We start from the raw sequence: 27304 nt of genomic DNA, 5'->3' as shown, positions 1-27304 counted from the left end.
TTTTCTCCCCTCCTCTGTACTCCACGATGGACTTACCTGAGGGGGATCAGACTGTACAGCAGTCAGGTAGTTCTCCAGGGCCAGGCGGCGGTTGTTGTTGAGTATGGCCTCCACTCTGGCAAGATGAGTCTCCACCAGCCTCTGCCTCTCTCCAGCGACCTGTTCCTCCAGCGTTTGCAGCACAGACTGGAAGTGCTGGTGGAGGAAAGATGAGGGAGTAGATACAAGGATGAGTAAAGATCACTGCAAACAGGATAATTGAAACTATTGAATAAAGCCAATAAAGCAGGTTGACAAACGTCTGCATACCTCATTCAGGGCCTGACGCTCTGACTTTGGTAGATTCTTTGACTGGTTGTCTGCCTCTGCCCATTCCTTCATGATCTAAGGAATCAAAGAGACATGATATTTTTATAATAGTATCACATACACTATCATAGTATGAAATAGGGTACGGTGGTATAACCTGTATAAGCCAAAACTTGGACGTTTGGCTTAAAAGAATAGTCCAACATTTTGGGAAATACACTTATTCTCTGTCTTGCTGAGAGTTAGATGAGAAGACTGATACCACTCTGTCTCATACAGCTCATATCGACACTAGCCTGGCTCTGTCCGAAGGTAACAAGTGACTTCCTGATGTCTCCGCTGGTTGCTAGGCAACCTCACAATGACGACAAGATAAGACTTCAAAATCAGCAAGAAAGCAAATAAGGGTATTTCCCAAAATGTTGAACTATTCCTTAAAAAAAGTGGGGAAATAGTTGTCGTAACAACATCTTTTATCACCTCAAAACAAAACATGTTGGTTATGAAGTTATGAAGAATGTTCGGTATAAAAAGAACAACCAAGATGCAGACATCATTGTCCGACTTACTGAGTTATCCTTTTTTATATAGAAGGCTAGTTATGAAAGAACATTAAACACATCATAACTGTGCATCTGTAAAGACATGGTACATCGATAACTGACGGCTTGACGGCAATGATGAAAACACTATTTGTATGCATATGTGAAATTTCTATTTGATTCTATCTGCTTCCCTGAATGCAGGTAAAACATGTACAGGCCAGTACCTCTGTCATTCTGAGATTTAGATTAGGGAGTCTCATCCCAGATTAATGAATCGACTGTCCAAAGTCCGACCTGCTAGCCAAAAAACTATTAGCCTGTTCTTAACCCCGTGAAAGTCACCTCATTAATGCGCTTCATTCTGCGCTCCTCCAGGTCTGTTTTGGCACGCAGAAAGTTGGCATGCTCAGTGTCATCTACTGGCTTCTCAAAATAAACGTCAACGCCATCAGTGGGCCGAGGTGTAGTCACTAGATGGGAAAGACAGAAAACAGAGGTTATTACCGTCACGCTGACTGCAAGAGCCAGAGAGCAATTATCTTGTAATTAAAAGAACAGCCCTAGTCAGAATGTGACAGGATGTGCACTGAGAGAGTAGCAAGAGAGGCAATTTTACACTACAATTGGAGGAGTGGGAAAAAATTAAACAAGCAACAATGGAAAACAACATCTGCTTTGTTCTGGAGAGAATTCGGATAAAAGATGATAATAATTCTTTATAACCCCAGCAGAGTACCAGGGAAATATACATAATTTTGTGTAACAGACAAGATGAATCATTACTATAGGTTCTCGGACTTTCAGCTAATCCCAAATATTGGGAAAAAAATTAAGAAGATTATTGAATAAGTTCTGAAATTACATTCTGCTTTGAGATATTGTATCCGGGTAAGAGACGGCATACTGTTCATGGTTTTGAAAATAAACATGCGTTCAATATTACTTTAAATGCAAGTACAACAGCTCATACTAGAAAATGGTTAAAATCAAACATTCCAATGGTTGAAGATTAGTTAAACGTAATTCATCGTATTTTTTGTGATGAAGAAATTGACATTTGCTTTGAGACTTGCTCAGGACAAATTGAGGCCTGGACTCTGGAGTATGTGACACCATTTGGGTTAGACTTCAAGTAAACTGAACGTAAATTCCACTTGTTTTAATTGAAATAAATGTTATTATATGTTACAATGTTACATCATTTCTAAGTAATAGGTTAATAAGAAACACTGGATGAGTAAATATCAACATGTGTATGCAGCAGTATTTCCTTGTTGCATTACATTTTTTTATCATATTTACACTTACTTTTTACATTTTCCTTTATTTGAAATGAAAAGATATAAAGTGATATTAAAGAATGACCTGCTGTATTGCATGTATACATGGAATGATTGTCCAAATAAAAAAGAAAATATATATTAAAAAAAGAAAACAGAAAGTAGCACAAGGGTTTGTATTAGCACTGTTGGAAACCTTATAACAACACCATAACATAACCGACCCGAAACTGACAAAAAAGCATCAACAGGCTCTGGCTCTTCTTTTAATGGTTTATACACTGTTTCCCACACATACAGTGAGCACTATCATGGTGTACCATCATGATTTTGTTTGACGTTCATGTGCATAGTGGTCAACTGTTCCATTTACTAGCATGAACCTTGCTGATCTACCTGACACAGGTCATGAGGGCAGTGGTCAGTACAGACTGATGGGAGGCTGAGCTGGACATGAATCAAGCACCAAATAAGGCTCTCATATATATTTAGAAAGAGACACTTGTGTGCATTTCAGTGGCATGCATATACCACATGCATGCATGGGTGAGTGTGGGCATATGTGTTGGAAAATACAGGCTGACACTCATTACAGTTCCAAATTTTTTTTTTAAACAAACAATGGAAGGATTAACAGAAAACATTAGGAACACTCACAGCTGTCTCCTTTCATCAGAGGTGCAGAGGTGGTGGGTTTGTGGCTTTTTTCGTAGTAGAAGGAGTCCAGATAGTCTGATGTCTGGTAAGGACCTGAGTCAATGGGGTATTCATACTCTTCTGGATCTTTCACAGCTATTGCCTCCTCTTCCTCCTCTTCTTCCACCTCCTCCTCATCAACTTCCTCCTCCTCGTCTTCCTCCTCCTCTTCCTCTACCACTTCATCATCCTCCTCTTCCATATCGGCCTCGTCCACATCTGCATCAGGAGAGGGGCTTGGAGTGGCGGCTGTCACTTTGGTGCTGTGGAAAAGTGGAACATTAAAGTCATTACTCTGACGACTACTAACACACAATAACTCATCGTCTGTATGTGGTCAAGCTGAATCATCTTACACAGAATTGAGCTTTCCGCTGGTCTGTGTCTGAGAACCAGCAGGAACTTCTCTTTCCTCCGTCTCTCCTTTACCGCTGGAACTCCCTCGGCCTGGGCAGCACACATACTCGACTCCCCGGAAATGGTCTCCGCATGGCAACAGCATCCCGTAGCTGTGGAGCTCCAGATTGTCTGCAGCGCATTCCTGAGAGGGAGGCAATCACATGTATAATGAGTGTATAATGTATAATGAGGTTTAAATTTTTTTTATATTAAAAGTTGCATAAAATGCTGTAAATTCTAGCTGTAACAAGACAGAATTCTGAGTTTCTTCACTCTGAATATAAGAAGTTGACAGGAGGCGTGTTACAGCTTGAACTCTGCCACTTTTCTGCTCTGTAACAAACACCTCGGGTAGGCGTACTGATGTGTGACGTGATACACAACACACTACTGTGCAGGCTTGTCTAGCGTAGTCTGCTATTGCTGTTGGGGCTGGCTACACAAGAGGTTTTAAATCTGAACTGGAAAGTTCATTATGTACATGAACAGTTAAACTTGACAAAATACACCAGTGGAAAGTCTCAAAAAAATCACCCTTCCCTTCTGCTTTATAACATGGCTGGAAACCTCTCTTTTCCTTAGTCATAGGCTTTCATTCTACAATTTTAAACATCTAAAGATTGTACAACTGCCATTTATCTGCCCTTCTCACCTCCTTAGCAATGTTGTGCCAGTACACGTAACTCTCGCAAGCATCCATCTGCTCCTGGTGGAGGAAACGGCACCGGTCGGGCACCAGCAGGGCTTCGCTCACATACTCGCCCTCTGCAGCAGGATTGAAGAAAAGGTGAGGTCAACGATGATTTCAAGCAGTGGGAGTATTTTACAAGTCAAACTTTAGATTTAAGTAGACCTCAGTTCTGCGTTTGAAAATGAAACATCAAATATGAATGTGCTTTACTAAGGATGGAAAGAGAGTATGTGAATGAACATGAGCTGTGCGATACACAGAATACATGAAACAGAAGTATGATAGAGAACCAGAATAGTTAGGTAGGGATGGGGTGCATAAATTAGCGTTGACCGAAAACATAAACGTGTGATGTACTTTGCAAGCACTTTGAACAGACAAACAGCTGCAGCTACAGTAGCAAGTCAAGGACATGAAGTAAAAATGTGCTTTGCTTAATATAAAACATTTATTACAGAAATCATAAATGCAGATGACTACTTTGTTTTCTAAAATAAACTATACACAGATGAAGAAGAGGTTTTATAGTCTATATTTTTCACTCATTTAAAACCTCACAGCCAACAGCAACATTATTACATGCTGTTCTTTAGAACTCATGCATAAAGGAAAGTGTTCACCCACACAACAAGTAGTACAGTAGAAATCAAACAAGCTAGATCCAGTTCTACAGCGCTGTGCACAAGAATCGAAATGCTTCATGAATCCAGGGTGACTCACTATTCATTACTCATTCATTCATTCAATCATCCATTGTTAGCCTATCTGCCCCCCTAGTGGCTTACAGCAGGCACGGACTCTCTGCAATACTGTTGAACTGTACATGGTGCTGTGTGTCTGTTAAACTGCACATCCTGCTTTGTATCACTTCCTATCTACAGTTCTAACAGTAACACAAGTAGAAAGCTGTGGCACTGGGAGAGGTGCAAAGGGAATTTTGGTACTCAAATGCAAAAAATAAAATCAATGTAAAGTCATTTGTGGTACCTAAATTATGCTTATCTTGTTAGTTGATGCTTTAGTGGAATAGCAATATTTTTCTGCTTTGACACAGAAGCATGGTTTGTGTCACTCTTTATTTTATTCAATATACTGTATGCTATGTAACTGCTTAGTTTTGATATTAACTTGGGTCCTATTGAAACACAATGCTGTTTTAAAGGAATGTCCAACTCAAAAGGATGTGTTGATTACCATAAAATTGGGCCTATTGTTAAGAATGAACCAATACAAATATAGTCTTTACTCATGAAATCTTAACTAGATGTTTTGCCGTGGCCTTTCAAAACTAAACTTGTGGCCTGGCCTATTCTATCTCATGCAATAAACCCAGAAAAGGAACAGTTCGACATCTCGGGAAATATGCTTATTCTCTTTCTTGCCAAGAGTTAGATAAGAAGATTGATACCACTAAACAAACAAGATGCAATGTGTTATTATTTGTTTAATTTGTACAAATACCGTAATACAGAAATAGCGATTTCTCAATTTCAGACTTTTTACACATGTTAATTAGTGAGCTTGAGAGGTGCTGGTAGGTGGATTTTGTTACCTTAGCTGAGCTAACTGGTTACAGCTTCATATTTAAATGCACAGACATGAGAGTGGTATCGATCTTTTCATCTAACTCTGCAAGAAAGCCAATAAGCGTATTTCCCAAAATGTTCAGCAGTACAATAGGGGTGTCTTGTTGGTCTAGTGGTCAAAGATGTATAATGAAATGTCCCTGCTTTGAATCTGGTTGGGGACCTGTGCTGCATGTAATCCCCCTGTATCTCTCCCCACATTTCTGTTTCTATTATCAAATAAAGGCCAAATGCTTAAAAAGATCTTAATTTAGTGAAACAGATGGCATGACATCAAGCACACAGTCAATCTAAAATTATAAAGGATGCTTCTTTATGTTTGTTTCTTCTATTCAATGCAACTTGAGGAGGTACTTTCTCTGCAAGGGCACACAGGAAATCTAAAACTATTCTTGGTAGTGTAATTATCTTATGGCAATGAGGGGTGTTGTTCTTACCTAGGCAGCGGTAGGGCAGGACTATGAAGGGGTGTGTCTGGCAGTGGCCCCAACCTTTCTTACACCAGGCGGGGATGGTGACGGGTCTTTTTGACTCCTCTATATGGGAGATCGGAAGTGCTGGGTACATCTGGACATACAGGCACATGCAGAGACGATAGACACACAGAAACACATAGATGGATGGACAGAACGGAGGGAAGACAGAGAGAGGAAGTGGACAGGGATAAAATTGGTTAGAGAAGAGGTTTGAGAATTGGTTGGGAGGGGCAGAATAAAAGTAGCAGGATCAGAGAAGAGGAGGGGGCAGAGCACAGTCAGTGGGGAGAAGACTAACAAGGGAAAGAATCATGCAACATACTCTAAATACTTATATAAAGCTGTGTAAAGCCTTTGTCTGAAGCCACGTAAGACATGGCATACTGAAGTTATCATTTCAATGAACATTCTTGTCTTTCAATATTTCCAATTTCACATCTGACTACTTTCATTTAAAATCCAGGCCAATCATTTGAAGAACAAGCTTATAATGAGGTTAAATAGTGAGAGAGATGTAGCTGGGCCAGAGTCTGAATGCACATTAAAATGCTTCCTTCACAAATGTCAAGGAACAAAAGGGAGGCTTTTGTGTAAAATCCATCACAGATGCATAATGTGTCAGTTAATCGCATTACAGTCCATTCAGGCTCATGGCTGCTGCTCTCTGTAGCTATGTCTACTTTGACCTCCAGATGGCGCTTGGCTGCCTTTGCTTAAATATATATCTCTGAAGGAGGAGTGTGTGGAGAGTATGTGTACCATTGATTATCTTACAGTAGATGTTAAAAAGTACACATATCACAAGAGGAGGAAAAGTGGATGGTGGCACAAATGAAATATTTAAATATTCCAACAGGTCACCATCACTTCACTATATATGGTTAAATATATAGATTCATAGGACAGGTGTTAGACAAACCAGTTAGAGAAAAAGAATATGACATTTTACTACATTGTTTGTCTTCTACAGTGTCTTGTTGATTTCATGCTACATTCTTTTAAAACCAGCTCTGGATTACTGCCATTAAGGGTGATTCTGATTTTGATAATGCTGCTGCTGAAGTATTGATCCAGACTGGTGTTCATTACAGTTGTTCACATTTATGTTATCTGCCTTGCAAGGTTCAGGACCCTACCTCCTGACAGTAAGACAGGATTTCGCCAGGCTCTTTGAAGCAGCCCTGGCGGCCCTGAGGGTCCGGCTCCCATTGCCCAGTCTGTAGGTTCATGTGCAGGAGCTGACGGCCACAGAACATGGCAATCTGCGGCTCTGCCACCTGAGGGCCTGGTCCATTCACCTCAGTCATGGCCAGAGCCTAGAGAAAGTGGGGGGGGGGGGAAGACGACACAAGAGGTGAGGAGGAGTCGATACAAACACAGTGGCACATAATAATGTGTTTGAAGCTGATCCAGGGCGGGTAGACCACAGATAATTCCTAAATGCACTCCAGCACTATCCAACATTAGACTAAGAGTGAAAGCCATGGTTCAAGACTGAGAGTGAGAGAAAGATCGAAACAGAGAAGGAAGGAAGAGGAAGCTAATGCACAGGAGAATTGAGTGCACACTGCGAGCTTTAAGCAAATATCGGCAAACCTAAAATTCTGGAAAGATCCATAGAAGACTCCGTGTGGAAGTGACCCTGAAGTGAATAGAGCCGATAAAAAGCCTGTCTTATCGACTGGTGGCCTATGCTCCCTGTTTGCTGACAGCTGACAAAGGAAGGAATAGATGGTGGATGAAGAGGAAGGTGTATAGCAAAAATAAACAACAGTATGTAAAAGACTGTTGCCCCCTCCTTCCCCTCCTCCAGCGGCCTTCTAGGATGTTGTTATTGATCACGGGATATGTTGCCTCTGTCCGGGGGAGGGCCCAGGGGAACCCACATAGAGGAACAAACAGCAGCTACGACTGGGAGTCAGGTGTTAATACAAGCTCATTGACCGATGGGCCACTTCACTACATTAACACACAGCACAGAGAGAGCCCAGGGAGGAATAAAGGAGGGGAGGGGTTAGGTAGGGAGGAAAAAGCTTTATAAACAGCACAGACAAGGACTTTGTCTAAATTAACAGACAAAACTGATTTTTCAGAACACATGACAGCAGTGAGCCCTCAAGAATCATGAGAAAGTACAAAAGTATATCATGTTCCACTGTCTGAGTCATCTCTGGTGCAAAAATGAGTTGTTTACCGGAAACATGCACACAGACTCCTGCAGGTCACTTAGCTCAAGTAAAAGATTGAGAGGGGTTTGTTAGTGCATCATTTGACAGTAACACTCATGGTGGAGAACATGCGATAATGTCTAACCCTGAAACTCAAACTCAAAATCAAAAAGGCATCCCGCACCCCGGAGCCTATGTATAGCTCATATCCTTTCATCTGCACTGACAGACAGAGAGATGACGAGCAACGTTGAGCCAATTAGAAGTAAGTTGCCCAAAGGGAAGAAACGGAGGCGAAAAAATATGGGAGAGTGACACCTGATCAAAGGGAAGCCCCTGCTTTGGCCGACCGGAGCTCGAGTGTTTGAAGTCCTAATTAAAATTCATACAGAATAAAATAAATATATGAAACCCCTTTGAGTAAATGTACAATAAATATGATAAGCCCTGAGCAGTCTGTGCATTATAATTACGCTAAGAGGAGTTTGTGTTTCTGCATGTCCTAGCAGATGTCAAATTACGGATCTACTTTTCATTACTGCTGACCATTTCCTAAAGCGTACCAGGGTTTTTTAGATTTATGAATGCATTTTTAATCTATCACAGTGAACATCATCTTTTTTCTAAACCACTCTCAAATATAATGCTCAGTTTTTATTATTTGTGGTAGTTATAGTTGAAAGCCTGTCACATGCTTGGTAAATGAAACAAAAACTATGAACATAACAAATTTTTTAAATGCTACAAAATAGATTTTTTCCTTTTCTTGTTGTGCATATTTTCCTGGTTTGTCTTCTGGGTTTTGTGACAAAATTGCTCTCTGAAACAATGCTTCTTTGCAGGCAATTCTAAAGCGTTGGCTGTCAGCACTTGCTGACATCTTCGCTGTGATGGATTACCCATCTCAAGCAAGTTTCAAGTCCCACTAACAGCCCCATAAACAAATGGAAACGGTGTCTGCTTAGTAGGAAAACATGTTCAAAAATCTAAAATAACTATAATATGCTTTGGAAAACTGTTGATTTATGATTTGCAGTAAATTCAGAGACAACAAATATTTAACTTAAACTCTTTTATGTCTAGTTTTACAGTAAGAAATGTTATATTCTCCTTAACTGAATGACTGAGTTAGTTATTGACAGTGCTGAATTGGAGCTTTTTATTGGTTGTGTACTGCTGGATAAGCACACGAAAAACACTGCTGAAGCTGCTGAAGCAGTCTGTCTAGTGTAGCTGCTGAGCTAATGTCTAAATAGATATATCTCTTTGACTCAGGGAAGGTCAGTGCTACAAAGACAAAAAAATTAGACAAAAAATACTTCCGGATATTTGAGAAGATAACCTGGCAGCTCCCTGTGGTCCAGCTCTCTCTTTCTGCTTGCTTTCCACTACTGCACTTGCAGAAAATCAATGCTGAGCGACTGCAACTGTATCGCCACGTTCCCTCCAATCAATAGCAGTCCATCAGGAGCCTGAGGCCCTGACCTCCAGCACGGCAAGGCAGCACACCCAATCTCCAGCCTGATCTGGGACCAGATTAGATTAGATATCCCTCTTGTGATGACCCCTAATAAGAAATACTGTTGTAAGATGTACATTTCTGTTGGTCTGTTCCTCCACGGCAGCAGAAAATCTGTTTTTTTTTTTACCTAGTGTGGAGTATGATCACTCCTTCCCCACACGCTGGTCGCCTCTACAGACAGCCACAGCATCACATAAACATCACTCAGCTGCTGACGTCACACAGGCCCACTCTGCTCTGCTGTGTGAATGCCACACAGTGCCTTAATAGGTGTTTCATTGTTCTGTGTTATTGTATTCTCATAGCAATAACAGAAAGTGTCATCAGTATGCGTCAGTCCTTTTCATTTGTACCCAAAAATGATGAGAATACTTTAAGTAAGCATCAGTTGCTGGATAGAATGGACCTCTTTTTCATAAAAATAAACAATGACTTGGGAAATCAGTTATACGCAATACTAAAGAGTCTGGGAAACATCTGGCAAGACTGTGCTTGAACCTGGGCATGACGATAGAAGCTTGGTTTCATTCCAGTGTAAGTTGTTGTTGACTGTACTTGTTTCTAGAACACACTGTTTTCATTTGCTTTGTTTATTTGATCATGTTTAGTCACATGGAACCTTAATTACTGTACTACACTAAACTGCATAGCTTTTACAATTAAACCAGGCAATTACATTTTAATGTACATTTTGCCCAGTTCAAATCATTCGTAAGCCCTAGATCACATATCATTGGTATTTCTGTAAAATCAACTCCAATATCCAACCTGAAGCCCAGTCAACAACTATTTACTAGGCTCTGCCATGTTGCTAAACTTGTTTAAATGGCAAACTGGTCAGTTAACAAGAGCAGAGACTACCTGATAAAAACGGTCAACTAGAAAGAAGGTCCAGAGAGGTTGTGGATGAGAGAGGAAAACAGAGCAGAGAAGTTAATGCTAGGTATGGTATAGTTTACATTAAAAATAAGCTATAATGTCTGCACACTTATTTCTCTTGCACACACCTACTTTATTTCCTAAGCTTTAGGTCATACAGACCAAACATGTACACCCCATATCCCATATCAATTACCAATTAGTGCAGCTGAGGTGAATACGTAACCACAAATAATACATTATACAAAACGTGCTTTCCTTACACTGCTTTGAAGTCTTTAGTTAGACCTGTTGCTGTATTCACTAGATACAGATTAAATAGACACAGACAACAGTCCTCTGTTGTGAAGGATTAGGCTTTCATTCACAGCTAAAAATAGCTTTTGCTACCAGTGAATGAATCACATTCTTGTGCCTTGATTAAGCTATTTTGTAAATTTTTTATACCTACAATTTATAGCTGTAATTCCCGTTGGACTGACAAACATACGGACAAAGATTTCCAGTGTCTTGGTGGTATGCAATTTCCATTTTGATGCCAATTAGACTTGAAGAGTGTTAAAACTCTTGTGGTGGGAGCACAGCAGTGTAAGTCTCTCTGAACATTCCCAGTCTCCTTCAGGAAATGAGGCACACGGATCCAGTTGGCTTCACAATAATGCTTCACAATATGTCAACAATTATGCTTCTTCTTCAGTAAAGGACACACAGGCTGCAGAGCCGCTCTCCATGTCTCAATGAGAAAATACTAGCATCTCTGTACAGTACAGTCTGCAAGCATGGAGGGGGCAGGGGGTTCAGAGGTTGGCAAGGCAGTGCTGTTCAACCACCCAGAGTCCCACATATCATGTCCTAGTGCAGATGAGGCTGAACAGCCCAGAAGCCTGACAGCTCCCCACTGCGGAGTATGCTGCATCATTAATAACAACCTGGTGATATTAAGCATCAACTGGCTTTCTGCCTTTTCGCCAGGTTCTTTGCCTCCGTTAGCTCCCTTGATATATTTTTTTTCTTCATATCCGCTGCACACTGATTGTCCTGCTTCACTTTGTAATTGCATGTGTACCTCCACAGTCACCATTACAGAAAGCATCACAAGGAAACTAAGCGATCCCACAGAGATAAGAACACACTGTACACTGGACCAGAAGTTGAGGAACAGCTCATGCAGATATAATATAATGGTTAATTATATTTTCACACATATCCCTCTAGTAGTGGAAATAGAGCAAAATAAGAGCTTACAACAGATTATGATCTTGCAACATAAATACTTCTGTTAGTCAGGGCTGGGTTTGGGCCTGGGCAGTACATTTACATGTTCCTCCACCGTCTCCCACCATGTTCTAATTAAATTTTTAGCACCTGTTCCACCCTTATGTTGCAGGATGACTTCATCCTCTGTAATGATGCAATCTCCTGGCCCTGGCAGGCAAGCCAGAGCAGAGGTAGAGAGGAGGAACCCATCATTTGTCACCTTTTACAAGTTGCTGCCAGACTGTACACTGGAGAGCCATGCCATAAATGCATCAGAGGCTTAGATGTAGAGTAGATGCAGAGTCTTTTAGTGCTGCTGTGCAGGGAGCAACATTTCATGTTATGTATATAACAGGGGCATTTGATATCACTTAAAGCATTTGTATTTGTATTATTGTGATTCATTTGTTCTATACTTCATACTTTGCTTTGTTACCTTACATGCTCTAAATTATCAGAGGTACGTGTCCTGTGTGTATGTATTTGTATTAATACAAGCTACATGTGTGTATCTGTGCATATGTTGTGTGAAGGACTTTAGTACATACTTTTTAGTTTTTAAAGCAGTATATAAATTTACTTAAATACACTATCTACTACATAAACACAGACTCTCTGGTCAGAGATAGATTCTAAGCAGCTTGCCTGACACCTGATGATTAAATAAAGACATCAGACCCCTGAGGAGCTAATCCCTATTTAGCAACAGGGATCTCCCATCTAACCAAAATTCACCATGTAGTGACAATGTAATCAAACAACCATACATCACAAAGACTAAACAACTTGTAACATTCCAGGATATGTTTGTTGATCTGGGTTTTGCTTTGATAACTGTCTTTCTATAATATTGTAATTTGACATTACAGAATTCTAACTGTGCCATAGAATAGGTCTTAGCTACCAGGCATCAACTGGAGAGTTATGATTACAACAGGGGTTCTGGCACACCTTCACCTTCTTGCAAGGTGCATGGAGAAGAGAAGCGGTCTTGAAGTATCAAAGCAAAGTTGCTCCCTGGAGCTGTGAGAGAGTTAGAGCTAGAGTTTACATACTTAACTACATACAAATGAGTTACTATTAAATCTATCTGCAGTGAGTTCTATGCTGTGCTAACTATGAGCTTTGTCACCGCTGGTGTGAAAAGCCTGGTTAGCTAGGATTGCTCCTGGTTAGTGTAACATTGTGGACTGGCCAATTGCCATCTCTCATGTAGAGAACACACCCACGTACAAATAGGCCTCATCGATGCATAACCCATGCATGTATGAAACACACAAAAACAGGCCTTCATGTGCATGTCTTTGTGCTTCTCCGCAGCACAGATGGCTGAATAGTGGGTGTCTTCCTGCTCTCAGGGCCCCTCCTTCACTCTCTCTATATTCCCCTCTCTACGCTCCCTCCGCCTCCTCTCAAGGCTGAGCTCGATCCACCTCAGCTGCCCTATCCTTGATATCCCTCTTGTCTCCCTCTCCCTCCCTAACAGCTTTCACACAATGCCTGACACTTTGCTGTTTGGCCTCCCTCCCTAGGCCAGTGCTAAATGGCCAGATAGATTTGGGAGCATTCATCATTGTAATCATGTTGCTTAATTATTCATAGGCTCCATCAAGCCTCTTCCTGGTGTGGCATGTACTTATTAGAGAGTAGCAACATTAGTCTTCCAGACTCTCATGGTGCAGAGGGGACTAAGGAGGACAGAGCAGGTTAGCTCTGCACATTGACACTCATTATTATACATCTCTGAGTAATGCTAATTGAAGCCATTAATTTTCTATTCAGAAGAGACTGATGGGCAGAGCGGAAAATATTGCATCGTGTTTTATGTATTGTTCAGTAGCTTCCTACTGTAAACCACATATAGCTGTACAGTTACTTATTAAATACTAAACTGGATGCATCATTTCAATACTTGATTTCCAACCATTATGACAGAGACTTTTGGTTGCAAAGATGCAGAAACATCACAGCCTTCTCTGAATAAAGCTTCATCAGTCCAGATTACAGGGGTCCAGCCTCCAGCTGGGTACACTGGGAGCAGATGGCCCCATAATCACTAGGGTTCATCTAGGTCTGAAACAGCAGCCAAAACCAGCTCCCAATATTTGATTTAATTTCAAGTATAGCTTAAAATACATGTCAGATGGCATCTCTGCAAGAGACTCCATAGATCTGGAGGCTGGCAGTGCCAATCATTTCATGATTGTGGTTATTTAAGAGTATGTTTACTCAGAGCTGTGCCCATTGGGGTCTGTATATATAAGACCAGAGTGGCATATCCTTTCTCAAGGTTTTAGTCTATATCTTTCCAACTAGCACTCTACAGGCTGCTGCGGCTGGGGGAATAGGAAAGAAACTGATTCCTCTCTTCTCTAAAGGTTGCTAAGGCCTCACATGACCTTAGTTGGATAAAGATTCCCCTGATGTACAATAGCACCATGGGACTCAACAGAAGCCCCATACTGACAGGAACAGACTTCACCTTTCCCAGCTGGGACTCACATGACTCGTGATAAATATCATGTTCACATGTATCCTGCTTCTCTCTTTCTTTCTTTATAATACACTCCATAATGCACACACCTGAATTTTACTTCCATTGTGCAGGCAATATTGTTCCAGCTATGTTTCCTGTGAGCTCTTTTTTTAAAACATCCTGCCTTTCAACAGCGTCCGTGGTATAACTTGTCAAAAATATTCAGAACCAAACAGGAAACTCCCACAGACATAAAACAGATGTAATGTGTGGTGTTCTCAGTTCTATGGAAAGGCTGTATTAAGCAATATTCAGAATGAGACAAGTGATTGTGATACTTTTGCTTCTCCGTTCCACCCACATTTCAACAAATTCTTCTGAGTCATGCACCATAATGATGCCACACTGTGCATGTTTTCTCTCCAGAAAAGACAATAACACAAAGCATCATTGGTCATTTTCACAATCCTCCCATCACATCCTACAGATATGTGGGAAACAAACAACTGCGTAATAATGTTTCATAAATCCAGCCAGAAAAACAGAGAGTCCGAAAACATTAAATGCCTGTGAGATTCAGCTTCTTCCACACAGCCAAACTGAAATGATTTCGTCTTCTGGTAGCATTGTAGATGAATTTCAGCTGTTACATAACACTGCTGAACCTCCTTCACAGTTAAGAAACACAACATGGGAATGCCAACATGTTAATGCCAAACACTGTGCGCCTGCAGATATCACTTCAAGCTGAAGAGCTACCTCAGGGGATTGAAGGAATCAAAGGCTTAGCGGAGATTTGAGTACTGCAGGTCCATCTGAAACATCCTAATGTCAACACAATTGCCACCGAATCAGGGATTTTCTGCAGGCAGATTGAGATTGACACAATGCAAACAAGCTCACCAAATCTGCATTTATACGGTAAATACATTCAAAAGGCTTAGGCTTGAGTCATATCTGGGACTCAAAGGTTCAGATTTATATTTGTAAGTGCATGTTGTGCATTGTCACAGATAAAATATATCAAACACTAAGACAATTATTTTCTACAGGATATTGTTGCCTCTTCTCCCACATAATTCAAAACCTCTTGTTTCTGATAATACAGCATATTTTAATTACAAAAAAAATGCATAATTACATCAAATTATCATTATCCTGAGACACAACAGGACAAGAGCAGTATTTAATTTTTTTTTGCTTGCTTTGAGTGTTATGAATAAGCGTCCCCCATTTAAATGCAGACAGACTGGCTTTGAGCTGGATCTGTGACATTGGTAATCCACCCTGGAACCAAATCCTGAATTCAGCAGGTTAATGGAGATTAGGAAGTAACACAATTTTAAATTTCAGACCGAGGACATATATACAGATGATCTTTATTTTACAGTAGAGTGAGGTATTGCAGTGTGTATTTTGTGCAGGGGGAGACGAGACTGGAGGTCTTAAAGCAATAACATAACGTCCTTGAGCATGTTTTAAGTAGATTAAGGCAATATCAAAGTCTCAATGAGGGCATGTTTAGGTTAAAAGATAGTAATAATTGATCCATTTAAGGACAGACTGTCTTTCTACGGCCTCCCTGACAAACAGCAGGCAGCCAGCATCAATAAGATCTGACGCTGTTTCTTGCTTCCCTCTTATCTCACACTCTGGGCCTTTGCTGCCTCTCGTGCCCGTCACTCTGCCTTTGACTCTGTTGTCTTTGTAGCCGATCTGTACTGAAGTCTTTCTTCCTGGGTATTCTCGTTTGGAACCGCATGTCATCTTTCCCCTAGTTCTACTTTTACTTTCCTGTCACTTCATGCACTTTTTGAGTTTTGCAGATAGTTGGTACGTGTATCCTCTCCAGATCTGTCTATCTTGTACTCAAGTGTTTTCTTGAAACTAACAGCATCTTGAAGTAAGGCAAATCACTTTGAAACACATTACATTGCTTTGGAACTGAAATCTTTAAGTACAATTTTAAATTATCCATATGACCTCTGATACTCTCTGCACTTTGATAGCATAAATATGTCAATAGGCAACTGTTAATCTCTTCTGTCTTGTGTCTGATGTGTGTCTGATGTAGGAGTATCCTATATCTTGATCTTTTACACTGAAACATGCCAAATAAATAAAACTGTGCTGAACTGAATGTATATGTATAGTGGCAGAGCAATAAATCAAGTAGAGCAGAAGATGGAGTAACATCCTGTATTAGGAAAGAAGTGGTGACAGAGGAGGGGGAGAATGGAGAGGGAAAAGGGGTTAAAACATTCATATATCTAGCTCCTCCTGTCTCTTATTTATGCACATTTACAATTCTGATCACATCGTGCCAGCTCTCCTGGGAGCCTGTCTAGCAGATGCATCTTTTGGAAATGAGGCTTTGAGGTTATATATATATATATATATATATATATATATATATATATATATATATATATATATATATATATATATATATATATATATATATATATATATACACACACACACACATTGAGGTGTGTGGTTGTGTGTATTTATTATCATTATTATTATTATTATTATTATTATTATTATGTATTATATGTATTTGTTGAGGAGGGGGTGTGATCAGAAATCAGCGCAATAATTTATGTTTTTATTAGTGGCAGAGACCCCAGATCCATACCACATACAATACATACACCACATTACATATAATGGTATGTATATAACATTTAACTCAACTTCACAACATGTTGGGTCATTGCTTTAATTCAGAGGCATGTGGTATCACCACAGTGGGAACAAACTGGTCTTTAACTCTCAGTGAGAGGTCAGAATGTACACCATCGCTAATAAAAGAACCCAGCATGGCCAGTTTTAGCCCAACAAACTGTAAAGACATATTGAGGGGATGACCTCTTCCAAGGCCTCTCAGACAGTATGTTGCCTGCACAGCATCTTTGGCCTACTGTTCGTGGTAATGAGGTGCTCTGTTAATGAACAACAGGATAAAGAGCTAATGCTGGGTCCGCTGGGGCCGGCTTGCCACTTGCACAAAGCAAAAAAAGACCAGGTTCTGCTATAAAGACAAACTTGACGAAACAGGGCACAGCATGGCTGATGTCGCTCTCCCACATTTAACATCAGCTTCTGCTCACATGTCGTCCTCTTCATCTGCCTCACTTGTTCCCATCGAAACCGGTAAACACGCTTTTTTTAAAAGCCCTCTCCTCTACGTTCTCCCTCTCAGCATCACTTGGCCGCTGAGGGTGGTTGCCATGGTAACACCACCCACAGGAGCCGGCTACCTTCCCTGTTACCGTAGCAACTGGTTCCCCACAGAATTTCAAGCATGTCACTCTCTCTCTCTCTCTGTCTCTCCCGCCTGTTACAGTCTGCCTCGCTCTCTCTTTCTTTCTCACATGAAAGAGTCCCCATATGTTTGGTTCGACTTTCTATCCTCGGCAGGTTGCTGATCGCTGGCTCAATGGTTGGTTATATTTCCCACTGTCTGTTGGATGTTTACACGCCACTAAAATTACTTATGCAATACTGGGCCCTGCTGAGTTGGGCTTTTTGTGTCTCTTCGGAGTGAGCAAAAACTTAAATGTTTACCCCATAATATTGTACAAATGTTTTTACTATGCCAATAATGTCTAATTATATAACAGTGCAAATGTCAAATTAATTGAATGAATAGTAATTTCATCTGAATATAAACAACAATGGCCTGGTGGAATCTGACCTTCAGCCAGTGACAGTGATATAATGAATCTAATTATTATAATCTAAAATTTTTATATGAATACAATATTATTTGAATATAACGCAGCGATTAGTCGATTGACACTAGTTGCCCTTGGTAAGTCTCAATGTGGTGAATCAGTAGCTGACTTCATGATTCGTCACATGTCCCTCTGATCCCTCTGCTTCAGGGCCAAACAGCCTGCATGTTACAACACAACTTTGATTATCTTTGCTTCAACTGTCTGTCTTTCCAAGAGTTCCTTCAAGTATGCGTATACCAACTATTACAAAAGATGGGATATGTACAAATTTGAATAACCTGATTATCAGTGAAGATGTACATGAGAAATCACCTCGCCTAAAGTTAGCTTAAGCAGCAAGGTGGTGCAACTGCTGTTCTAGCCACTTTTTAACAAATGCTAATCTTGAAGGCACTGCAATACTTCTCTTTAACAATATGAGTTATTTATCATCTTCCTTTGCATCTAAAAGCCCAAGTGTATGTATGCATCATATTCAACACAAGCACTTGACATTGCCAGTAGCACTAGAAAGCACAGTGACAAACCCACTGACAAATAATAATAATGATAACTGAGATCATATCGGGTTGACATGTCCTGTCTTGCTTTAGCCGTCTCTGTGTTATTTTAGACTGGGCTACTCTGGTGAGATAATGTGTGCTGGCTGTGCAGTCTGCTAGTCTGTGCTGCAGAATCACTCAGTAGATTAAATATTAGTGTTATCTCATTTCCTCAGGCCATAGAGTCTCCACAGACTGTCCAACTGAAGGGAAAATGGTTTAATCATTGAGACAATCTGTACAAAAGACTCCTCACCGGGGCCTGGAACCTCCATTTGTGCTTTGTACTTTTATTACATTCTTTTTCCAAGCCACCGCTAGACTCATGCAAAGTATCCAATTTGTCAGACGAGCTTGGGTGAGTATTGGCTGTTAACTAGCATAGCTTGGCCTTGGCGAGCACAATGACCCTGAGCTGAGGAACGAATGAAATACTGTTTGTCTCTCCCCATCACTGGCTGAATCCTAATGTTGATGATTAACAGCAGCCACAGCAGCACCTGAGTCTCTCTATCATCTATAGCTGTTTGTACCACCAGCCTGGTTGTTTACAACAGACACGCCATCTGTGTATACTGTATAAAATAGAGGCAGAGTCAATGCAGGCAGCCTTTGGAGAATCTATGCTGGGGTTGCTGAATACTGAGCATCAAGTCAAATGCTGTGGCAACATTTTGTCTCAAAGGAAGGGAGGGTTTTTTGAGACTCCTTTGCAGGAAGTGCACACTCCTCTATATATAATTAATTCCATCCTAAAACACATTAACACTGGTAAAAAACAACAACAATTGCTATCAATTATTTTGGTTGCCATATTTTGGGAAAAAATATAATTTCACTTTAAAATATTGATCACAAAAAGGGTCTTTTCAGGTTATAATAAAAGCGTTCATTGATGTGCTTAAACTTAATTGCCTTACAGTTTATTAAATGTCAAAAACAAGTACTCATTGAATATCCAGTATTCAATATCAAGCTAAACTTTACTGCTGGCACATACTCCTCACAGCCGAATGCCATACCAGCTGTCTGGGAATTGACAAAAAAAAAAAAATTCTGGGAAATGTAGGAAAAATATCAAAAAAGATATTTTGATGGCATGTATTAAGGGAAAATAGGTACAACCAACAGGCAAATTACAACACATACCTCACAAAATAACTCCTGAAATGTCTTGAACAAAATTGATTTGTTCATACTGTAGTAATATCTGATGGTAAAACATTTGTTTAAGTGCTTTAGTAAGGTGTAGTGAGAACAGACAATCAGCAGATGCAAATACAGACAGGCAGAGTCAGATGTCTGAAAACATCAGGAATGAATAAAAAAAATGCAAGAGTAGCAAAGTGCAGAAAAAAAATAACAAAACCAAGGGTGAGTTTGGAGGATGAATTATTCAAGAACAATCACAAGGAAAGTGAAAAGATGTAACTGGCCAATGAAAGCTGCTGAGGCAGATGGAGGAGCAGTGTCTGGGAGATCGGCTAGGGGAGGGATAATGAGTGCCTTTAGGATGTGGCAGGGGGAGAACAGAAGAGGCTCGGGCAGATACAGAGAGGAGGGATAAGGGGGGCCGAGGCAAGGAGGAGACAGGCGTGGGGATTTTCTTTTGTGCTCTGCAGAGCGAGGCTGGGGATTTGACCTGGAGGGCGGGGAAGGGTGGGGGTACATAAAAACCAGGTAGCATGAAGAGAGAGGAGTGGCATCGCAGAGCTGAGAGGGTGCGTGACAAGTGCCAAAGCCCCGTCCACAAGCGAGAGCCCAGACCTTTCCACGGCCTTCAATAATTGATGCAGCTTCTGCCGCGTGCCATCTTTATAAAGCAGCAAGTGTGTGGTGAATGTGTGTGTCTGTCTGTGGGTTTTGTAGCCAATGCTGCACAAATGATGGCAGAGCGAAAACAACCTGCCAAAAAGTACATCCGTTTCTCTCCAGAACAGCTTCCAATGTTCTTCTGTAGAATGTTATCACTGGCCTGATCAGTCCCAGTGGACCCAACAACCCCACACTCTCTCAAATCCTGCAGCCACGGCCGTTAAGGAAATTAGATTTTGCAGTCCCACTTTCATACAACTCAGTGCTCCACTCTGGCCACAGGGTTTTTCTTGCCTCTGTCCCCCTCGTCTCATTTCAAGGCCACCTGTGAATACATGTACATGACAGAGATGGATCTCTGTACTCTCCCAGCTGCTCGGGCTGAGTAGCAATAGGGCTGGGTTCCTCCATTAGCATGCACTCCACCCTGCAACCCACATAACATTCTACATGCTCCTTCACCCTCACGCTCTCTGTTTCTCAAATCATCCTCCGTGCCAGGGCAATCCCCTCTCTCTCCACCAGCAATCTGTTTCACTGCGCTCTGTCTCTTTCCTCCTGAACATGGAGGAGTGTTATCGCCACACTGCAGATGTTTTCGCGGGGGGCCCCTCTGAAACCTCCCACTGGCTGCGGCAGGACTAAACATCTCGCTTCACCCAGGCATTAAAACTTTTCTGCAAAAATCCAACCCATTAGGCTTACTGATATCTCTGCCTGGCAAGACTCCAGAGAGGAGCCACAGCTGGATGTGATCAGGATGGCTTTGCTAGTATTTCAATCCCTCTGGGTGACACTGGACAAACTTATGTCACGTGCAAACACACACAGAAGACACTTGCACACATCCGAACCACACAGCCGTCCCATCCGGGCTTCAGCTTTTACAGACACAGGTGCAAGCCATCATATTTAATCTGCAAGTACTTAAGCTTGAAATTGCCCTATGAATCTACACATATGTTGCATCTGACATTCAGTACACAGATGATGAAAGGTAAATTAATCTTTGGGAAACTTAAAGTAGTTTTAATCAAATGTTTTTTTAATATTATTCCTTGATTATGTGTAACCTTGAAAGAAATTAACTCATCAAATGCAGTGGATCAGGTTATGCATGACAGGCTATAGAGTTGACATGAAGTGATGAGCCTTGCAAGCCAACATTATTAAACTCTGAATTGGGAATTACTCTTTCCAACTGAGAGGCATAATTTGAAATATTTCAGAAAGGCCCGAATACAAGATTGAATCATCGAAACCAGGATTTGGCAGAGCTTCCCTGAACCTACTGGGAGGATTCCGTGCAAATGTGCAATTAATGTCAATTTATTTTCAGCAGAAAAGCTGGATGAACTCCATGCCTGGAGACACAAACACAAATGTACACTTTAATTTCCAGCCCAGACTCTCTAAACGACTAGCCCTCTGAACCACACAACACAAGGCCGAAAGGGTGCATTAATATCATTCATTAGTTCGTCACCTCTAGTAACAGCTCAGCTGCTAAGGCACATTTACAGTGCTCCTTCCCTCCGGTACAGTGTAGCTCTCATTTCACAATGACTCTGCAGGATTTAATCCAGCTGCATTTGAAAACCTTGGAAAGGAAGCCAGATACAGAGAACAAGGGGAAAAACGTGACACAATAAAAATGGTAAGTTTTATGCCCACTGGCACCCTGATATAGTAGAGAATAGCAAGCACACGGGAATCCATTAGTGGAACCCGATTATCTCTTGACTCTAAAATTAATTAAGTGAGTGTAGGGCAGAGTGTGTGTGTGTGTGTGTGTGTGTGTATGTGTGCGTGCGTGAGAGAGAGATCTGGTTGTCCTTATCTTTTTTTCTTGTTTTTTTTTAACAAATCCTCTTGCGTTACTGCATGGAAAGGCAGATGGGGTGGGAGGTGCATGACTCTGTATGGCTGTATTCCAGCACAAGGCCTGAAATTGCTATTGGTGGGGATCTGGTGGTGGTTGTGGTGGGGGTTACACAATAACTTTGTGACTCACCATTTTCACTAAATCTTCAGCCATAATAACATGTGCTTCCTATCCTTCCACTCTTTCCTTGCGTATTCTCTCCCTCCCTTTCCTCACTTTATGCTTTCCCAGACCTTCTGCATTTCCTGAAACCTGCAGATACAGTAGGTTTGTTTCTGGGTCCGCCACCGCTGTTCTTCTGCAGCCTCTCTGGACTGGAGTGCTCAGGCTCAGGTTCACACTGCAGTCATTTATCTTGATAAATACAGAAGTGGTTGACTAAAGCCGAGCATACCTATAGTCCCTGGCCCCCCTTTTATCAAATATGGCTACACACAAGTGCCATGATTGTATGATTGCTTTCTTAAATCAGATTTTCCAGTGTGGGGGTTTTGTAGCTAGCTGCAGTCTGGCTTTATGATTTGTTGATATGTGAGTATACACAATATCACTGTGATCCCCTAATGTTTATGATCTTAAAGAGCAGGCCTGGGTGGTATGAAGATATATACCAAAGGATGATATAAATTTGTCAACTGTTGGAGATTTTGCTGAACCATTTCTGCAGAAGTAGCTGTTTCTTTAATATCTTTGGTTGTATTAGACCATTGCAGGAAATGTTGCAAATCAATGACCAGGACTGCTAAATGACAATATAAGATTTTTTAAAATAAGTTTTGCATCAATGTGATGAAGTACTTGGATTTTCCAAGACAAGGCATTGCTGTCTGGTAATTTTATCCATAAACAGTTTCTCCATTGAGAATTATTAACTACATCATGATAGGGCTGTGCGATATGGATAAAATCCTATATAATCGTATACGTCATTTCATTTCATAATAAGAGCTGAAACGATTACTCAATTAGTCGGTACAGATAAATAACTGGCCACCATTTTGATATACTCATTTGAGTATCTTTTTTAAGCAACAACTCCAAAAACTGACTCGTTTCAGCTTCTCAAATGTGAATGATTGCTGGTTTTCTCACTATTTTCTGATAGTAAATTGAATGCCTTTGGGTTTTGGAGTGTTGGTGGACAAAACAAGCTGTCTGAATATGTCACCTTGGGCTTTAGGAAATTGTGATGAGCATTTTTCACTATTTCCTGACATTTTATAGAACCAACAATTCATCAATTAATCGAGAAAATAATAGTCAGATATTAATATTAACTGATAATTGAGTTAAGTGTTAGTTAAGTTCTTTATTTGTCATATGCACAACTACAATGAAGCAGTCGTTGGCAATGAAATTCTTGTTCTCAGGCTCCCTCCAGCAATGCACATACAAAACTGTACAAAAGAAAATCACACAAGTAAATGAGAAAAAGAGAGTCTAAGGCAAGACAAGACAAAAATAGTGCAAAAGTTAAAGTATAGGGGGAAAATATAATATGCTGTATATAAAATAGAATAAAATAAAATATGAAATATAATACTTAAGTAGACTGAGGTTGTGCAGTAATGTAGCAAAATGTATGTGCCTAGTGAGAACCGGTTATGCACAGTTAGAAAAAGATGCAGTTGCAGTCCTGATCACAATATCCACTGTATAAATATTGTGATATAATAAAATTCAGTTGAGAAATTGGATAAAATAACTAGCCAGGAATGTCTGTTTTTCAACAAACCTAGTAAATGATATACCTGAAAAATCAAAGTAGGCTTACTTCATCGCATTCATGTAAAAATAATCTAAAAATCTAATACTGCCATAAAGCAGTCCTGCTCATTGATTTGCAACAATGACCTACTACAGCCAAAGCTGTTCAAGGGATAGCTAACGTGCTATAAATGGGATAGCAAAATCTCATTTGACAGCTGACAAATTCATATCATCTCACAGTATATATTGTTATATCGCCCACCCCTATAACATGATATATACCAAAATTATATTGTGATATGTTATCCACATTGCCCATTCCTATTAAAGATGAAAGTAACCCACATAAATGCTACTGAAACACAAAACACATTTAATTTAATCCAAACTCCCATGAATGTCAGACTACATGATATAAATTTACAGGCTGCCCATGAAGATGGTTGTTTCTGTCATCTTTTCATGCATGACCTTTTATATCAGGATACGAACTGTGTGTCAATTAGCTAAGTGGGTGCTGCAACGTGCTATTACAGCTGAGATATACCTGGGTAGCCACTTGCCATATGTGACAACCTGGCATCAATGTGTCTGTCCAAACACAAGAAAAAGACGGGATGATGATGAATTTGTATTTCAGCTAAAAGAAATGACTGTGGCTTCACTAATCCAGAACACTGACTGAAAATTAACATTTACAAATGTGATTATATTCTGATTAGACGTTATCCCAATGCGCTAACAAATTTAAATATTACACTATAAAAGAGAGATCAAAACAAATTTGTCCAATTCACACATTTCAGCTGAATGAATGTTGAGTAAATTAAGGGAAGCTGACAGTTTTATTAGGACTAATACCACAGAGTAATCCGGCCAGCCAACCCTCTCACAGTGTAATCTTCAGCGTAAACCTTCATGGGCAGGTCTCCTTATATGAAGCTAAAGCCTGTTCCTCAGCCTAGCAGTAATCCCACTAAGGCTCTTAGAGAAGTGAAAATTATTTCAGAATGAAAGGAGAGGCTTTATGACTTACAGACTCACTGTGGGAAGATGACTAATAAATAAACATCTCACAAATCCTCTTAGGAACTTGGGGAGACTCTGAACCAACAGTCAAGATGCCCCGTATTTCATCTACTACTGTAGATACTGTATCAGGAGCAGCAGGTTCATTCACTCTTCATTTCCAGGTGGAAAAGTACATTTGACCTGAACCTTAACCACAGCTCCAGCTGGGATATCATGACTCATCCTCCCTCCTCCCCCTCCACATTCACACGCACCTCCGACACCACCCTGCTCCTACACACAAGGGGCCATGCTCCAACCTGAATCCATGCCCTCAGTTCTGTCGCAGGGGGGAGATGATGAATGACTGACAAGTTATTGAGAAATAAAGGTCGAGTCCATCAAACTGTGTGTCTGCTGGAAGTCGTGATGAGGCAGGAGGGAGGTGGGAGCAGCTGGTGGCCCATTGATTTGTCGCTCTGTACAAGAGACTTTCACTATCTTCTCTCTGCCTATTGATGGAAACAGATGCTAATAGCATGAAAGCACGTCTCTCATTAGTACACTCTGTATCACACTCATGCACTGCATGTCCAATGATAAATCACAGTCATCCCCTCTTGGATGACCAGTGTATTCAGATGTATATTCAAGGCAACATATTTAGAAATCGAGGTACATGAAAGAAGATGATCCATTCAAAACCTGAATGGTTCATGCGCCACAGTGCCTTAAATTCCTGATTCTCACTGCAAGATTATATTGGTCAGTTTTCTAATCTATTCAGTGCTCTTTCATGAAATATAACACAGAACAGCTAATGAATATGCATCACTCCATCCTGCTCAAGCTACACCACTCCTCTAAAGGACGGATGCGAGATCATTTCTTCCTCTGGCAAGGCCAGATGGGACGCAATGAGATGGGATTTGATCTCCATCCTTCCACAGAGAGAGAGGCCTGTGTGACATTTTTCATGTCCGACACAGGCCCGGACTTGACGCAGCGAGCCAAATACACTATAAACCACATCTTTATGAAGTCTCTTGTATTTACGTCCTGAGTGTAAGCTCCCATTCAGATCCTATCGCAGTATTTGTATTTCAAATCCTTTCACTATCGTTGCATAGTTGTATGTATTTTTTTTTTTTTTTGGACGTTGCGTGTCATTACTCTTGTTGACATGGGACGGTGCTCAAGGATGCATTTACAAATTAAACCTGCCCCAGATAAGAGTGCGTGTCAGCAATATGGAGATAGGAGCAACTGTGTGCCTGGCATGTGTAATGTCGACATGAAGTAAAATACAACATTTTGTCCAAGTCACATCGACATTCAGCTAAACATACAGGAAAATGTCAATGCGCCATCGTTCCATATGATTCAGATTGTGTTCTTCTTACCTCGACGTTCTCCCACACGCAGTAGGACAATACAGCCATCAATATAGGTATTGCGGTATGTCCCATTTTCTCGCCTTCTTTTGTCTCTTTTAATGACGAAGTTGCTATTGTAAAATAACTGACTCCAATATACGCTGTCTGGTTACATCAGCTGAAGTCGTGATGGAGACTGCGTTCGTCGGCGCTTTCCTGCGATATCTGCTGCGTCCTGTTCGTTCTTGCCAATGGCAGCCTGGGATTTTCTGTGGATGAAGTCTGACAGAACCAAGCCCTGTTTCTGCGGGTATTTATCACAGGCTTTACTCATGGCGTCCTCACTGTGGCTTAGTAAAGAGAGACATCTGGTGGGGATGGACTGAGAATGCACGGCAGGCTGGCATGCTGAGTTTCTGCGTCAGTTTAAAGGGAGAATCCATCTGAAATTAGAATTAACATTACTTACCAGTTTTCCTTTGTGAATTTAAATAGTTATCTCCTCAAGCTGACTGACTGTATGATGGTGTCATCTAGGGAAACATCCTGGAGCTGCTTCAGAGAATAAAACTCTTAAAGATTCCTTCCACACAAGTTTTAAGACATAAAATACTCTGCTTTGAATAATGATTTTTGTCTGGTATGGTTTCCCCACAAAAAATTACATAGTTAGAAAATCTTAAAACTACACCAACTCCTTCACAATTTTTTATTTAAAAAATTGAACTGCTTGACAAGATGTCTCCTGCTTTACTGAAAAGTCAGTTCTCAGTGTAAGCTGGGAGCTTCAGGTTTTCACATCACACTATGTGACCACAGTTAGCATCCAAATTAGTTGTGATGTCATGTCGAAGCAGTCAAGTCATGCTCATACTCAGATTTAAGGTGAGCTCAGAGAAACTTTCCCCCTTCCACAAATTAATGTAAAAAGTTGA

General features: G+C 40.7%; 1 protein-coding gene across 3 annotated transcripts in view; it reads right to left on the bottom strand.

Annotated features, from left to right (window-relative positions):
* The window catches only part of aplp1 (amyloid beta (A4) precursor-like protein 1), a 32710-nt gene extending 6047 nt beyond the window's left edge, over window positions 1–26663 (bottom strand). For 2 of the 3 annotated variants that reach the window (XM_044207664.1, XM_044207666.1), the window contains exons 1-9: window positions 26397–26662; window positions 7119–7298; window positions 5944–6073; window positions 3882–3994; window positions 3187–3371; window positions 2792–3093; window positions 1197–1324; window positions 310–384; window positions 37–195 (exon numbers count right to left, since the gene is read on the bottom strand). In XM_044207664.1, the coding sequence (XP_044063599.1) occupies window positions 37–195; window positions 310–384; window positions 1197–1324; window positions 2792–3093; window positions 3187–3371; window positions 3882–3994; window positions 5944–6073; window positions 7119–7298; window positions 26397–26462 (1338 nt within the window). In that variant the 5' untranslated portion in view covers window positions 26463–26662. Of the gene's footprint in view, window positions 1–36; window positions 196–309; window positions 385–1196; window positions 1325–2791; window positions 3094–3186; window positions 3372–3881; window positions 3995–5943; window positions 6074–7118; window positions 7299–26396 lie in introns of all 3 variants that reach the window. The other variant, XM_044207665.1, reaches the window with a different exon arrangement.
* Between the last annotated feature and the right edge of the window lie 641 nt (window positions 26664–27304).

The sequence above is a fragment of the Siniperca chuatsi genome, linkage group LG9 (genome assembly GCF_020085105.1).
Source record: "Siniperca chuatsi isolate FFG_IHB_CAS linkage group LG9, ASM2008510v1, whole genome shotgun sequence".
Taxonomy (NCBI): Eukaryota; Metazoa; Chordata; class Actinopteri; order Centrarchiformes; family Sinipercidae; genus Siniperca; species Siniperca chuatsi.
Note: the sequence above shows the minus strand (reverse complement) of the source record. Positions and strands in the feature narration are given on the sequence as shown.